This window comes from Saccostrea cucullata, unplaced genomic scaffold (assembly GCF_032062105.1).
Source record: "Saccostrea cucullata isolate Sc308-1 unplaced genomic scaffold, CSIRO_AGI_Scuc_v1 ctg29, whole genome shotgun sequence".
Taxonomy (NCBI): Eukaryota; Metazoa; Mollusca; class Bivalvia; order Ostreida; family Ostreidae; genus Saccostrea; species Saccostrea cuccullata.
The window spans coordinates 653,264-670,128 of record NW_026936770.1 but is presented as its reverse complement, the minus strand read 5'-3'; the positions used below and the strand labels follow the sequence as shown (position 1 = coordinate 670,128).

Here is a 16,865-nt window from a genome sequence, read left to right as displayed (position 1 = left end):
GTTTGACCCACTTTTTCACAAAAATTCCAAACTTTTACTTTGGCCATAACTTTTGAACGATAGATATCAGGACTTTGATTTTTCATATATGTATTCTTTAGGGCAAGACCTTCCATTTGCTACCAACATCTTTGACCTTGACCTTCCGGATTTCTGCACCTATGAAAAACGTTAAACTTGGCCATAACCTTTGAACGGAAGAGGCTCGGGCTTTCATACTTCACATATATGTAATACTTGTGACAAGACCTTTCATTGGTTATCATGAACTTTGACATTTTGACATTGACCTTGGAGTTTGACCTACTTTTTTAAAACTTTAACTTTGGCCATAACGTTTGAACAGGTAGGGCTAGGGCTTTCATACTTTAAATATGGAATACACGTGACAAGACCTTTCTTAAGAAACCAACAACTTTGACCCTTTGACCTTAGAGTTTGATCTACCTTTCAAACACTTTTCCTTGGCCATAACTTTTGAAAAGGTGGTGCTAGGGATTTCACATTTCACAATCGTTTTTCTTATGAGAAGTCACTGTTTGGGGGTAGCAATATTCAATTTGCATTTAAGAAAAGTTGAATCTTCGCTATGTTGCCATACGGGTCATCAGTGTTTCACAAACACATCTTGTTCCTTATAACTTTTGATTGAGAAGAATTGGGGATTTCATATTTGACATGTGCCTTACCTGTGACAAGATATTTCCGAACATGCTATGATTTCTGACCCCTTGACCTTGACATTCACAATTGACATTATTTAAAAAAATTAACTTTTTTGATAATTTCTAAATGACATATGATAGGGCGTTCATATTTGACACAATATGTCAAAAAATAAAATAAAATGTCATCTCACCCACAAAAACATCGAAAGCGGGGGACCACAATTCTTTGGATTTGCTTGTTCATCTTCTTGTCCAGTGACGTACGTAGTATCGTTTTTTTTTGAAAGGGGGAGGGGGCAAAAATACATTACCCTTATAATAAGCTTATTTGAGAGTAATGCAACCAAAACTGGAGGGGGGCTTTCAATGAACATTTTCTATTGTAAAATATATTTGGAAAAAAGTGTGGGTGGAGGTGTGCCTGTTGTCTCATGTCCTTGACTCATCGAACATTTATAAACTTTATTGCACTTCAATGTCATCATCTTGTTGTACATCCAGGGGCGAAGCACGCTGTTTTTCAGAACTTTAAATTCTCATATTAGTTCATGCATGAAAATGCTAGGATGTATGACAATCACACACACCCAAAATTTTAAGATTTAAAAAAGAGGGGTAATTAAGCACGTGTTTATTATGTATCCTTCTTAATTAAATGCTCGTAGAAATAAAATGTCTGTAAGTCGTGGAACTTTTCAAGAAAATTTCGAAAAAAGATATATTATCTCCAAATCAGGTTCAGTCGCCTGCGTAGTACAGTAGTTATATATAAGTGTTTGCTTTAGAGTTATATGGATTAAGGATCCTTACATCGCGGGTTCGCATCCAACTGTTCCAGTTTTCCTACCGGTCCTTCGGATGAGACCGCAAAGTTAAAGTAAACAAACAAATCAGCTTCAGATTTGTGCACATGCTTTTAACTAATGTGAAGTGTGTGGCTTTGAACCAAATAAAAGTATGGCCAAGAAAATCCCGGTCAGGACGATAATAATCACATTAAAGAGATGAAAAAAGAAACAATCGAGAAAACCAGAAATATCTCGACAGAGATAAGGAAAATCATCGTCTATTTCCGAGGATGGGAAGTCTTGTTCCGGAATTTCTGCCTTCTTCTGACTCATTCGTTTCAATGTCTTTTTCTTCTTCTGACCGTTCTCCACCGTGACGACATCTGCGTGGTCTAGATCAGTAACTTGAACCATATTTGTATTCTGTCTGATGACCTCGACCTTTGAACTATCCTTAACCTTTGAGCATTGACAAGAAAAAGGAATTAGGACCCGAATGGTGAACCTTTTGAGCCAGTTCGGTATGTTTTTCTGGTCGACTCGGAGGTAAAGTCGTAGATTTAGGACTGTTAGCAAAATCACAACTCCTGACACAGCTAATACCAACGATAGATACACGGCTGCAAAGAAAAAAAGATTGATAAGTACTGTATTTTGTTATTTTGATATTGTACTTTCGCTTTCGCAAACAGAAAGTGGTGTTCTGCTCGCTTACCCAGAATAGATGTATGCAGTGACGTAGTGGGCATACTGTCTCCAATCAGAGTCAGTAACACAGCCAGGGACAGAAGGACTGTCAAAATAAAGGAGATCTTCTCCCCAGAGTCAGCCGGCAACAGGAACGTGATATTGGTTAGCAGCGAGATAATCAGAACGGGGAATATAATGTGTGACATGTAATATCCCGCCCGCCTCTTTAAAACAAGGGCGAATTTTATAGAAGAAAACATTTCTCCTTCTTCTGTGAGGAAGGATTCCTTGACAAAAGTGGAGTCTAGGTCCCACTCGCCATTCACGTGGTAATCCTCCGTAAGGACGTAGTCGTGAATCTTTGTTAAGTTGACTTTCTCCATGCTGTACACCCAGCTGGCGACCTCTATGTAGCAGGTCTGGTAATCAAAAGGGAAGTAAGTGATGTCTATTTCACAGTGGACGTCGTATAGGCCAGGGGGATCCCAGCGAATTTCGCCGGTGTTCTTGACCCGAAATAGCAGATCGTCATGGCCGATGGGATCCATGCCACTAACTCTGATAAAAAGGAAATGACATAAAATCTTAATAAACCAATTTCTTTAGCGATCGAAATAAAGCTAGTTAAAACTACTGATTCCCTATCGGAAAGTAAAATTATACATGCAATACTCTATTTTCTACAATATTGCCTTGGAACAAACTGTTCTTGTGAGTATGATAAAGCTTTGATCTAAGACTTATTCTTACAAAAAAATTAATCTTGATGGTCAGGTGTTTAAAATATTGATGTCAGATGTATATATATTTACGAATTATCGATGATAAGTTCTGGCTTCCAGATTTTGGCCGGCTTGGTATAAATCAGATCAATGTCTCCATACGATGACGGATTCCAAACAAGTCGGTCATCCTGCCATTTCTGAGGGGATAAAAACGAAATTCTGATATAATGTAAACATTACAATCGGGCCTCGCTAATCCGTGCGCTTGTGTTCCCGAACAATTGTCGGGGTTAATGAATCATCCGGATTACTGAAACGAATTTGATATACTTGAAAAAAAAATTATTGTTGCAAACAAATTTCGTTCGTAAGATGAAGCGTCCGAATCATTCGCTTCCGGAATAACGAGGCGCCACTGTACGTATACACTTTATTTATCAATGAAAATTATTGATTAAAAAATATGTTTAAGGTATACATGTATTTATACGTACGACTGTGAGCCAACCAGACAGTGAGATAACTTGGTTTTTCAGATCCTGTTGTAAAAGAAAGAATATTACTCTATTACAAATACATGAACGTCATCATTATTTTTATGTGTTTTATAGCTTAACAATCCTATATTAAAACTCAAACATCCATATTTATAAAACATAAAAGGAACTGTTATACTTTCATTATTTAAATGCCTTTAACTGACTTTTTAATCGTTACTAATTTACACTTTTTCTATACATGTACGAAAAGAGCGTATTGATGTTTTAGAACTTGGGATCAATGTTTACTAATACATTATTATGACAATAAAATGCAAATATAACCAAATACAAAATATGAAATAAAAGTACATTGGATGTAAATGCGTGAGCCTGCTCTGATATCATGTATTCTAATGTTTTCTAAAACTTGTAACATTTTCTTGTAATTAAATTATATAAAAAAAGTAGCATGTTCAAAGATTTGTCAATAATTTTATAATTGCAATTCATGACAATATCCGAATATCATTAACCGAATATCGTTAACCAGAATTATGTGCCCAATTACATGTATTTATATCGCAAATGTCCAATATTTTCATCCTGTGTAGCTTTTTCGTAAAATGTCTCTTTTAGTATAATAATAGTAATTTGTTATGCTGATTTAAAGAATACGAACCACTTGGTTGACGGCGAAGATGACGAACTCCATGTTGACGCTGGTGAGATCGGAGGGCCTGACTAAGTAATTATAGGAGGAGTTGAAGATTTCAGCGTGGATGTCGCTAGCCCGTGTCGTCGTGAAGGCAGCAACACACAGATCTAATAATTATAATTAAAAAAGAATAGTGAATTGAAACCAACGGTTGATTTTTAGAATTTTTTTTTACCTTTGCTGGCACATAAAAAAGGGACAGAAAAAAAATGCTTGCCATGATTGATAATAAAACTAATTAATCAAATTAAAATATATGCACAATGTAATTAAAGTCCATGAACTGTCGTAATATTTACTCTTCAAAATATCACTGACGAGACTTTTGAAATTTCAAGACAATAACCCAAAGAATTTGTACTTACCGAAGAATAGTCCAATATTTAACAATGTGAAAACAATTTTTAGTGCCACCATCTTGAAACATATAGATATTTTTTATTATTATTCACAAGCGGTTTCACATATAGTTCAAGAAGTAGTGCAATTTGTTTGAAATTTGTCTAAAAGTAAGTTAAATATTTAAGCAGTACTATCAATACATTTTGTCCGAAGAGCGGGTGTTATTTAGACGGAGGATTATATATTAAAACGAAAGACTTGAATTCTATCGAATCTGCTGGAGTATTGTCACGATTCATAGTCAATCAAGGATTCACAATTGGGACATTCCCCACATAGATTTCTATATTTCATTAAGTTAGTTGAAAGTGATGATTACGAAAAATCTTATATTTTTCAATATTTTTCACATAAATGGATTGTTATTTATTCCCCTTTTATATCTTCTCATACAATATAAATAATTAAGAGTCAGAATAAAAAATACATGTAAATGAATAAAAAATATAAGGATTACGTCAATTTTTTTCGAGTTAGGGGAAATAAAAAATATACGTTTGTATTTACATGAAAAATGCATTTATGAGGCGTACGTTAATTAAAAGTCTGGAGCAAATAAAAAAAAATATCAGTATAGAGATATCGATTTCGTTGCTTATTCCTTAATATAAGTGTGTAGACTAATAGGTTGATTTTAAGAGAATAAACACACTAGATGTCATTACCTCTTCATTTCATAGGGTGAATAGGCCTATCATTTAGTAAATTAATCGAAATAAAAACATTTTTAAAACAAGATATGTTTGTGAAACACAGATGACCCCGTATGGCAACATAGCGAAGGTTAAGCTTTCTCATATGCAGATCAAATTTGTTGGTACTTAAAGTAAGGCCTTTTCACAAGAAATACAAATGTGAAATATAAATTCCTAGCACCACCTGTTCAAAGGTTATGACCAAGGTTGACGTTTTTAAAGATAGGACAAACCCCGGGGTCAAGGTCAAAGGATCAAGGTGGTTGGTTTCTAAAAAAAAAATGCCTTGTCTCAAAGATTACAAATGGGAAGTGTGAAAGCGCTGGCCCTTACCGTTCAAAAGTTATGGCCAAGGTTAAAGTTTGTAAAAGGTAGGTCAAACTCCAAGGTCAAGGTCAAAGAGTCAATGTTGTTGATATCCAATGAAGCGTCTTCTCACAAGGATTACATATGTGAAGTATTAAAGCTCTAGCCCTTACCGTTTAAAAGTTTTGGCCAAGGTTAAAGTTTTTTCGAAGGACGGATATCTCCAAGGTCAAGGTCAAAAGGTCAAAATTGTTGATTTCAAATGAAAGGCCTTGCCACAAAAAATTCATATTTGAAATATAAAATTCCTAGTATCTACTGTTTAAAAACTAGGGCCAAAGTAAAAGTTAGATTTTTGTGTAAAAATGGGTCAAACTCACAAGAATTACATATGTGAAGTTTGAAAACCCTATACCTTACCGTTTAAAAGTTATGGCCAATGTTAAAGTTTTTCCATAAATACGGAAATCATCATGGTCAAGGTCAAAAGGTCAAGGTTGTTGGTATCCAATAAAAGGTCTTGCCACAAAAATACATACATGAAGTATAAAGGTCGTGGTATCTACTGTTTAAAAGATATGGCCAAAGTAAAAGTTAAGAATTTTTGTGTAAAAGTGGGTCAAACTCCAAGGTGAAGGTCAAAAGGTCAAATTTCGTGGTACCCAAAGAAAGGTCTTGTCACAAGGAATACACATGTGAAATATGAAAGTCATAGCTCCACTTAATCAAATGTTATAGACAAGGTTAAAGTTTTTGCGGACAAACAGACAGCTAGACAGAGAGACAGACAGACAGACGGACGGACGGACACGACAAAAACTATTTAACCCCGAAACTTCGTTTACGGGGGCATAAAAACGGGATCATCCTGGATCCTTCATATGCTAAGGGAGTGTTGTTTGTATGTTGTATAACGTCTCTCGAGAATTTTTCACACATATTGATACGCTACCACTTGCCGTTAAAGGGCTACGAATTTTGTCCTATACTAGCCACTTTCGGCCATTGAGCAGTGAGGGATCCTTTTCATGCCAGCACTTTCTGCGACACGGGACCTCAGTTAATACGGTCTCACCCGAAGGACCGATCTCCACGTCCCAGTGGGAGTAAGTCTAAAACTATGTGTTCGATGCCAACAAATTTTCCATTTAAAAAAACGGGGCGGGGCACTTTGAGAGGGGCGAACGGGGCTATAGGGACTTATTGTATAAAATTTCATTGCAAAAGCTTCTAAGATAAATCACCTCAAATCATTAGAGGTCTTCTTTAGGCCATTGGAAGTTGTCGTGTACAATTTCATTGCAAACGCCCAGGGCTTCTCAAGTTATCTTGCGGAAACGAAGGTGTTCCAGACAGACGGACAGGCGGACGGACAGACCGAAATGAATATCCCCAACTTTCATCGAAAACGGGGACAAAAAGCGAAACAGAAGGCAACAAATGGAAACATGGCGACGATCAGTAGAAGAGTTGAAACGTCAGGGCTGTAGGGGTCAACCTAATTAATAAAATTGTATTCATACATTACCTCATTACCCTGATTGACTATACTAAAAAATTAAAGGGGGAATTAACCAGCCTTTCAACCATTTAACCAGAAATGCTGAAACTTAGATACAAAGTGTAGAATCAAGTTTGTTAAGATTTATGGCCCCTGGGGTAGGGTGGATCAAAATTTTACGTAGTTCAGTGTCAGCCAAAAAAAAAAAAAAAAAAAAAAAGCGGCCAAGATGATCTAGGTTTACAACATTTGTACATCTATAAATAATTTTGTTCGCATCAGGAAGTTGAAACAGTTTTTTTTATTTTATGGCAGCAAATCCTTCTTTTCTTAGTTCAGTTTCCCTCTGATATTTTTTGGTCCAACTTCTGTTGTATACTGAAGTTCACTAAGAGTGTAATTTTATTTGACAGTTTTAATAAATACGTATGTACTATTTTTAGCTCACCTCAGCCAAAGTGAGTTACATGTGTATTATGATCATATTTTGTCCGTCGTCCGACTGTTAACTTAACACACTTTCGACTTTTTCTCTAGAACCACTGGGCCAACTTCAACAAAACTTGCCACATTTAGCATTCTTGAGTAAAGGGGATTCAAGCTTGTTCAAGGCCAATGATCTCAATGCTCAGTAATCGGGATGTCCGTCCGTATGTCTGTCTGTTACGCTTTAGGGTACCCATCTTACATCAGGAACTCCTATTATACCACTAAATGAAATTTAATGAGACTTTCATAGGATCTTTGATACATAGTGTCATTGTGCTCCTCATATTTTATTTTTTGATCGGAAACATATTTCGGATTTCCCATATAGCAAACCATCGAACTGCAATTTTCTTGTAATATTGAAGCGTACCCATCTCTTATCCGCAACTCCTCCTATCCCACCGAATAAAATTAAATGATACTTTCAAAGATCCTTAAAGTTTATTACATGTACATAATGAGATTGAACTCCTATTTATACTTCTTGATCTGACACTTATTTCGGGTCTCCCAGATTAAAAATTGAACTTTGCCATTATACATGTACATGTAATCATACTGGAAGCGGGGGTATTTAATGAGCTCACCACTCACAGTAATGTAAACCAACTATTATTCGCGTCATCTTTTATTCGCGATTCGTCAGTTTAAAATCAATCCGCGACGATTAATTTTCGCGACTGAGGAATCGTTCTCTACCAATGTAAAGCAAAGTTGGTCGCGAAACTCGCGAATATTTCACGCACGCGAATAAAAGTTGGTTTACTGTATTTTCACTCACAATTAAGATCGCTCTACGTTATGTTTTTCAGAAATAATATTGTTATTGTACAAAGATTGCAAGTGTGCAATAAGGTTGCTGATGTTGCGAGTATCGTATATTTTCTGAATAAGATTTCTTCCTTGGAAGCTGCAACTTCTGCCTTTATAGTGTCCTCATTCACGAGTGTAACCTGTCGCCAGTTCAGTACTTGTCATCCTCTTCAAGAGCCTCTGTCTACGAGATTCTCTGTTGCTCTGATGTAATGCCGCGGCTTGCTTGTCTGGGTTTGCTTGTAGTTTTCACGTATTTGTTTAGTATTTGAAACCAATCACTTCACGCATACAAACAAAAACACACACACAAAGTATTCTAAGAGAGACATTAGAACTAGAAAGAACAAAATATGGCTAAAAGCTTTTCAATTTGTAAACGTATGCTGTATTTTGAGAGGATATTTTGGTTGATGAAAGATGTATTTTCACCGGCACATACTCCTGGAGCAAATAATCTCCATCCTATGTTAAGAATGGCAGTATTGCCTCGTTGAATACTGTGCGGTTGGTGTACCATTGTGAGTGACGAACTCCCGAGAAAGTGAAAGTCGTAACCTTTCCCTTATTGTAGAGCGTTTTCAATCCAAAATCGTCTTTAACAAAGAACTACAAAATACCCACAATATATCAATGACACATATTCTTATAATCATGATTCAAAAAATTGATTTCATGTCGTACTGAATATAAAATTTTGGCTTTATATATAAACAACTAAATAACGCCGAGTTTTCTTAGAAAATGACGATTATAACCTAATAAAAGCATTAAGGAAATGTCACCTGCTGCTTTTTCATTTCAACTACTCCTTCTTTGTCGTCATAAAAACCAAAATGACTGAAAGAGATCCCAAAATCATTAGCCATTTTTATTTTGACAGCATTAAACTGAAGTTTCAGTTTTAACACAAATCTTCCCGAAAATTATTCAGAAATTGTAAGAACTTAATTTGGGATCTATTTGTTTACCTGGACTCCCAAGGTCTGATGACGTCATCTTGTGGCCCACCAATCAAAACTAATTTCCGGAGTTTCAGAAAATTAATTTTGTATTCTTTGAAAGAAGAAAAAAAAAATCAAGATTGACATTTTTAGGAAAGCAGTAACAAGTTATTTGACTTTAGGACGATTCTCAGGTAAGCTTGGACTTTCAGTAAGGCGTGACATTCTCGACTTTACATAATTAGCATCTGAAAATTACACAGCTTTCATTTATTGTTGAAATATACATGGGATAGAAATTCGGGCAAATGTCAGTGTATCGAATAACCAATACCATGCATTGTCTCCAATGTCTCGTCCGGCAAAGAGGTGGGGCTTAAGTCGTCCCATCGTTGTCAACAACAATATAAAGTTCCTGATGTTATTAACCAACGAGAATCTATTTGCCATTTGACAGACGCTTATTACGTAGCGCCGAGAATGCCACACCTCACTGAGAGTCCAAGCTTACCTGAGAATTGTTCTATAATGTCGTTAAAAAATAATGAATACTTCAGTAGTGTTGATACTGAATGTGGTACCTGTTAAGTTAGCTGTTGGAGTCGTACCGTCAAGAGGTGCCAGAAACGCAGAATGTTGCCGGAAAAGATCTTGATGGTGGGGGTCTTAAAATTAAAATATAACAAACTATAGAATTTACAAAGTCATGTAAAAAAGCCTTTTAAAGTGCATATCAATACGTACCATTCCAGTAATTTGCAATGGAGAGTCTTTCTTGGAAGAAGTTTGAGTACAGAAGCCTGTGTGTAATTGATGTTCTTTATTTAAATACATTTACCAACATAATCTTACGCAAAATCAGAAAAAAAATCAGAGGGTTTATTTAATTTAGATGAGTATATGCTAGAGTTCATTATACTGACTTGTAAGCTGTCTTTTTCAGAATATCGATATATTTCTTCCATCGTTCTGGTACTGTAAAAATTAAGATCAAACGAATAAATTTTGATAAATAATCAGAAAAATGACTATAAAGCAATACATTTTGTATTTGCTTTATTATTTATTTATTTTTATTAGTTTTTTTTAATTTTATTTTCTCTAACTTACTTCCGTATTGCCCCGCCTGTGGAGAGGACAGAGAGATGAACGTGTCCACATTGTGGTTCATTGAGGACAACACACCACGGCAAAGTAATCCACCTAAAAGAGTTTTATTAGAATAGCACCAGATTTTACCCTTTACCCGTATCATCTCATATGTAACGAAAAAAGTCTCACCAAGAGAGTTTTAGCAATACCTCAATCGTCTCTAATGTATCAAAATTATTCTGACACTAGTTTTACCTCTAATGTATCAAAATTATTCTGAACAAAAGAGTACTCGTTTAACCATTATCATCTCTTATGTAATAAAATTAGACTGACCAAATGGCACCAGTTTAACCTTTATCATCTCAAATGTATCAAAACTATTCAGACCAAAAGAGTACTCGTTTTTACCTTTACCATCTCTAATACATGTGAATCAAAAACAGTCTGACCAAAAAAGTACTAGTTTGAACTATTATTAATTTAAATAGAAATATTTTTATATTATCAAAACAGTTCTTTTCAGAATAATAAAAATTTTCCGGTATATCATCTTTAATGGGGTCAAAATCATTATTTTAAGGAATAGAGACCATGTCATGAAAACACAAAATAAATAAGAAACACATATCACATTCCTGTAGTAAAATTTTGAAATGTGCAATGAGGATTTTTTGGAATTTTTTTTATAATAATTTTTTGTATCTTTAATTTCATTCTTTTCTTCTCTCCTTCTCCTGATGGTTTTAATGAGTAGAAATACCTTGCGAGAAGCATACAAAATGGATGCCGTCTGAATGGTTCGACATGATGTCTGCTACCTTCTGTCGTATTTTAGCGATCTGGATCCACATGGGAGTGAGGCTACACAACTTCTCATACAGACGGATCGGGTAAATAGTAGTACCCTTATGTTCCTAGAGGGAACATAAATTCAAACAAAGAACTATATGCGGTATTAACCAACATTTGCCCCCCAAAATCAAACTTTGATGGAGTAATATTTAATTAAGTCCTTAAACAGGGGAGTATATGCTGACTTCAAAGCACAGAATGATTTCATAAGTAATGACGTCATATGTACGTAATGACGTAACAAATATGACGTAATTTCCGTTTTTTATGAATTTTGCAGAAAAATGTACATACGAGGGTCATTCAAAAAGTTCGTAGACTTTTGTCCTAACTTTTTTATTTAACGTCATATTATATCCAAATTTGGTACAAATATTTTAACAGCAGATTCAAATAATTTGAGTAAAAAAATTGGAATATATCCTAATATCTATTAAAATTAACAAGGATTTAGAACAGCAGAATTGGGGTCACGGAGCACCGTCAAAATTGAGTAATTTTCTAATTTTCACTTTATAGTATTTACAGCTACACCTCTAATAAATGGAGCTGAAACGAAATGAAATTTACATGTTTAAATAAAGTATTGCTTATTAATTGAAATGAAATCAGGTTATGTTATATCTCGTTCCATTTAAAAGATATCAGCTTCTAAATACATATGGACTTGATTAAAAAAGGCAAAAAACCATGACGTTGAAGGACGTCACGGAGCAGCAAGTAGCAATAAAATTAGACTTTACATTCGGGAAACTTTTTCTACAAGCTTTAAACATCCTTATAAACCAGGATCTGTATGAAAAAAAATCTGTGTATTTGAATTAAGTTGAAAATACAAATTTTGAGTGGTAGCGAGTTTGAATCGGACGATGGATTGTCTGCAAAGAAACATGTTAAAGTTAAAAATATTGTCAAAAGAGTAAGGTACGTCATTGAACGTGATGTGCGCTTCAATGTTGCACAAATAATAAAGTTGAATGGTAAATCAAAGAATTTGAAGACAATAACATTTTAATTTAAGCTATATTTGTACAATTGTTAGCAAACCAGGTATTAAGTATTGTGGATATGTGTTTTGAATGGAAAAGACCAACAAATCGTGTTTGAAATAACAAAAATGTGTATACTTTTGATAAACTTTCTCAACGTTGTTTTTGACGTTACAATATTGGTTAACCGTGCTCCGTGGTAACAAAACATGTTGCTTTTAATTTTGGCTAACATGAGTTCTAATTAATCAAATGGAATGAAACTTCACACTTCGACGAAATAAATGTTTATGTTTACGAAAATGTGTTGATCTATAATCCTGTAATAATCATATGACGATGAGAAGCATTGTCTACGTATTTTTTGAATGACCCTCGTATTTCGTCGATATTTTGAATAAAAGTCACCGAGCGTATGTGTGTTCAGGATAAATATTTTGATATAATGTGTAGAATGATAATATCAATGAAATATGTCAATATTGTTCCTGAACACACATACGCTCTATAAATTTTAAAGCTTAAATTGTTGAAATTTTGTCCATTTTGTCCTCTTTCTGGAAAAGGATATAAAATCGGACTAGTTTGTGACGTCATAAAAACAGAAATTGTGAATACACTGCTCTGGAACTATAATATTTTCTGTTAACTTATATTTCTCGTACAATTTATTGAATTCAGCACATTAGGAAGTTTTCAAAATTTGACTTTTGTGGGGGCAAACATATGCAATATACCGCATATAGTTCTTTTAATTCCTTCAATTCCTATAAATGAAAATAACGTCAAAACGGATTGTTTTATGTGCATTTTGTTTGTTATAGGCAGATCAAGATATTTCAGTACTTTTGATAGTCGGAAGAATTGAACTTATTTCTTTCAATTTCAAAGAAAAATATTTCCTTAAGATTATTTTTTGCGCGTGTATAACAAAAGAGGATAAAAAGTAGTAAAAATATTTCAATCTAAAAGCTCCCTCCGCCTGAAAAAAATGATAAAGTTAACAAATAACGTTAAAAATTCGACGGTTTAATCTTTAGTAGTGAATGTTTCAAGTTTTATCTTTGATGTTAGACCAGTGGACTATATCATTACTATTTAGTATAAGTCCGAACTAAATATTTTCATGAAAGAGGAAGAATGAGAAGATGCAGCCTGAGTAATAGGAAAAGATTTATCGCTAGAGAGGATGACCCGTTATAACTCGTTAGGTCTGAAGCTATTTACAAAATTCTGTGTCCATATAGTGTTTAAAGTTCTCAATGCATCAGTGTTTCCGGTATAATCCTGCAATTTCTAAAATGTCATTTCTGTTCCAGCATTCTTCATGGATGTTTTTCTTTCCTTTCCTTCTTTGCGATTCTAATTATGTAGCATTAAATCAAATTCAGGAGAACTTTGGTAGGTGAGGATTTATGCGTCTAGAGTTTCTTTTTTATTTTCATAGAAATACAGCCAACGTTTTGTATGATATAAATATTTTTATACACGTATATTTTCTTAGGATATTTCCCAAATTTGATGACAACGAATTAAATGATGCATTTTTGCAAATTTGTAGCAATAAGTCGGAGGAGGATAAAAAGTGACTTACTTCGGGGATCCATTTATCAAAGGTTTGTCTGAACTCCCCGTCAGCAGTGCCAAAAACACCATGTACCAAAACAACAGGTTTGTAGGCAGTTACCGTGGAGAAGAAAAATAACGCGAGAAGAGGAAAGAGCCTGATTCTGACAGTCCACCCTCTGATGTCTGTATACATTGTACGTCGGAAATCTGACTAAAGTCTGGTTAATATTTCTAGAAAACGGGACCCTCTGGTCTTCCGTGTTCGAGGTTTAAGGAAATTCCTATCGGAGATTTAGACATTTATATCTGTATCCCGATGGTCGTTTTAGAACCTCTTGATATAATACAGAATTTTATGTATTAATATTATACTTTAAATAAAACGTGCATTTCCGTGTTTTCTAATTCAATACACTTGAGTAGGCAAATTCTTTACACGGAAAAAATCTTGTCGAAAGATTACTATTATTACTATTTGAATAAACAATCTAAACATTTATTAATTCTCTCTATTTTATTATGCTTTTATTTCGCATAAAACTCTTACTCTGATTTTTAAAAAAAATTATCCTTTTTTGAGTGTTTGTTTTGTGAGAGTTTCAATAAATCATGATAGCTATGAATTGTAATTTTAGGAAAATTGGTCATAGTAGGACACTAGACAAGTATGGCACTTTATTTGTTTAGAGTTTTATCATTTGTACACTAATTAAACTTTGTCATTTCACAAGGAAGACAATTTGATACATCATATAATGCTTATATGTACTTGAGATATCGCTACATGATAAAAGTATGTTGAAACGAAAATAAACGTGAGAAATTCCAATTCACGACTGCTCTTAAAGCAAAAAAAAAGATTATTGACAGATACTTGAATTATGAATTTGAAGTCTGCATGAAGTGAGACATGTGAATTATGAACAATTCATAATAAAGGCCCAAGGTCCATAACGGTCATCTGAGTATCATCTAAATCAATTATATAAAGGAACCCTTAAAGCGAAATAAAATTTTAAAATAATGAAGAGGAAGTTTTATGGCCAAAAGTAGAATTAAGAGGATGGTCTGGGATTACATAAGGAATTGGGCTAGTACCCATGCAGTAACATATCAAAAAAACTTACTTCCTTATAATTTTCATTACCATTTTGTAGATTGATAAAAGTGCTTGAGAACGTTAATAAACCAATCTTATTCCCTCTTACATTGACCTCTTTTGTCATCAAATTTGATACTAGTCACTTATTTTAGCTAATTTTTACTTTTTCTATATTTAACAGGTCTACCTGACCCTTACAACTTCTTTTTGTATTATCTTTTAAACTGACCCTTCAATACATTATTAACAGAAATTAGTTTTCAAAGGTGAATAGCAAAGTGAAATACTTTTTTCAGTAAAGTACAAATTCATAGATCCCTGCTTAGCACGGAGCACTTAACTAAGGGATATAGAACTTCAAAAATCTTTTTAAAATTCTACGAGTGGTAATCCAACTTATACTCATAGTTCCCTTTCTAAGGAAGAAATTCTTGAAAATCATATGTCAGTTTTGAATATTTTTAATATCCTGAAGAAACAAAATGAATTTGAACTACCATATATATGTGTATATATATATATAGGATTCCGAAACTTCATAAGAATCCTTACAAAGAAAGATACATTGTGGGTTCCAGTAAATACTAGTATTCAATCAACCATCTTTCTTTACTCCTCACAAAGATGCCAACCGGTCACACCGGCCATATGCTCCTTGTCATGATCGGCCTATAACGGAAAAAAAATCTGTCGACAATTAAGTATGTATGTAATGGTTCAACAATTAGTATGAAAATCGACAATAAGCATTTGGCATAATGATAAATTGTATTTGCTGACAAGGTCATTGTATCGAACACAGACTACGAAATTATGACTTTAAACAAGACTACTGATATTCAGCAATTTTTTTGTCAAAAATTTACCTCGATTTAGAAATTTTTAATACATGGAGCATGCTCTCGTGTATCGAATCAACTGAGAAATATAAACTCCGCATGCAGGCGATGAAGATAACTATTGTTAATTGACAATACGTCGTCGATATATCTAAATGTTGAGTTGAAGGCCACAGCAAGTGTTTTCTCCTGTCCACGTATTAGATTTTGTACAGATTCTGCTGCAAGTGAATACAAAAATGGTTTAAGTTTTGAGTGTAAGGGCAACAAATGGTGGTTTCTTCTTTTCATGTAAAAGCTGATTAATAAATTCTGCTTTTTAAAAAAAGAAAGAAAGAAGGATTGTTGGAGGACCTGCATGGTATTTGTGTGCATATCAATCACATAATAGGAAATATCTAAGATTTATTTTTATTAAAGAAGGAGTTCTCTATGATAAAAAGGCCAGTTTATAACTTATTTATCCTAGGAATGGTTGTATAAAGTCTAAAAACAGCGTTCTTGTCACATCTTCCACGTCCTGGTCTGTCATGTAGCTTTAATTTTGGGTTTTCATTATTTTATTTTTTGCTTCAATATAATTCAATGGTTTTTTCCCCTAATTTTCTAACGATGTCAAAATTGAATGACTGACTCGAATGGACATTATAGTCATATACATATATACTAGTACACTAAAATTAAAATTTTATCTGATCTAGTGCATTTTTGTTTTTAAATTGTTTTTTAATTCCATAAACAAACCCAGGACACCAGGAATTTTTGCATGACGCATCTTTAGCCTACCATTGATACCCGAGAGAACTGCTGGCATCGACCGACTGAAGTTCCAATAGTCTTATCTAAAGTAATAAAGCACCGTGCAAGTCAATTTTTGGCGTTCGGTTCGATTCCAGGGCAAAAATGCAAGTTGTAAGTCATTGTTCAAATAAAAAGTTCATTATAATTAATAAATTAGTAAATACCGGTATCTTGCCCTAGCTGCAGTAGTATCACTCCTTCGCAGTATCATCTCTGATTTTTTTACCATCCAAAAGTCGCACGTGGGCAGGGGGTTAGAGCTTTTGCAATAAAGTCGCGAAGTAAGGAGTTGATCCTGACGTTGCGGGCTAGAATCCCACTGTGGGACGAGGAGACCGGATCTTCGGATGATACCGTTTAAACCGAGGTTCCAATTCTCAATAGGCGCTGTTACAAAAAA

General features: G+C 34.2%; 2 protein-coding genes across 2 annotated transcripts; both read right to left on the bottom strand.

The window, feature by feature from the left end:
• Nucleotides 1-1,582: 1,582 nt before the first annotated feature.
• Nucleotides 1,583-4,179, bottom strand: LOC134246546 (neuronal acetylcholine receptor subunit alpha-3-like; the record flags this gene model as incomplete). Its single annotated transcript, XM_062728930.1, has 5 exons — nt 1,583-2,076; nt 2,172-2,704; nt 2,959-3,068; nt 3,366-3,410; nt 4,033-4,179. Coding segments are annotated over 5 exons (1,323 nt in total), but the record flags the coding sequence as incomplete, so codon positions are not given.
• Nucleotides 4,180-8,054: 3,875 nt separating this feature from the next.
• LOC134246537 (lysosomal thioesterase PPT2-B-like) lies at nt 8,055-14,065 on the bottom strand. The gene is made up of 9 exons (XM_062728922.1): nt 13,749-14,065; nt 11,074-11,227; nt 10,329-10,421; nt 10,142-10,193; nt 9,963-10,018; nt 9,800-9,883; nt 9,246-9,330; nt 9,060-9,114; nt 8,055-8,883 (listed from the first exon to the last, which is right to left on the bottom strand). The coding sequence occupies exons 1-9, from the start codon at nt 13,914-13,916 to the stop codon at nt 8,740-8,742; spliced, it is 891 nt and encodes a 296-aa protein (XP_062584906.1). The 5' UTR covers nt 13,917-14,065; the 3' UTR covers nt 8,055-8,739.
• Between the last annotated feature and the right edge of the window lie 2,800 nt (nt 14,066-16,865).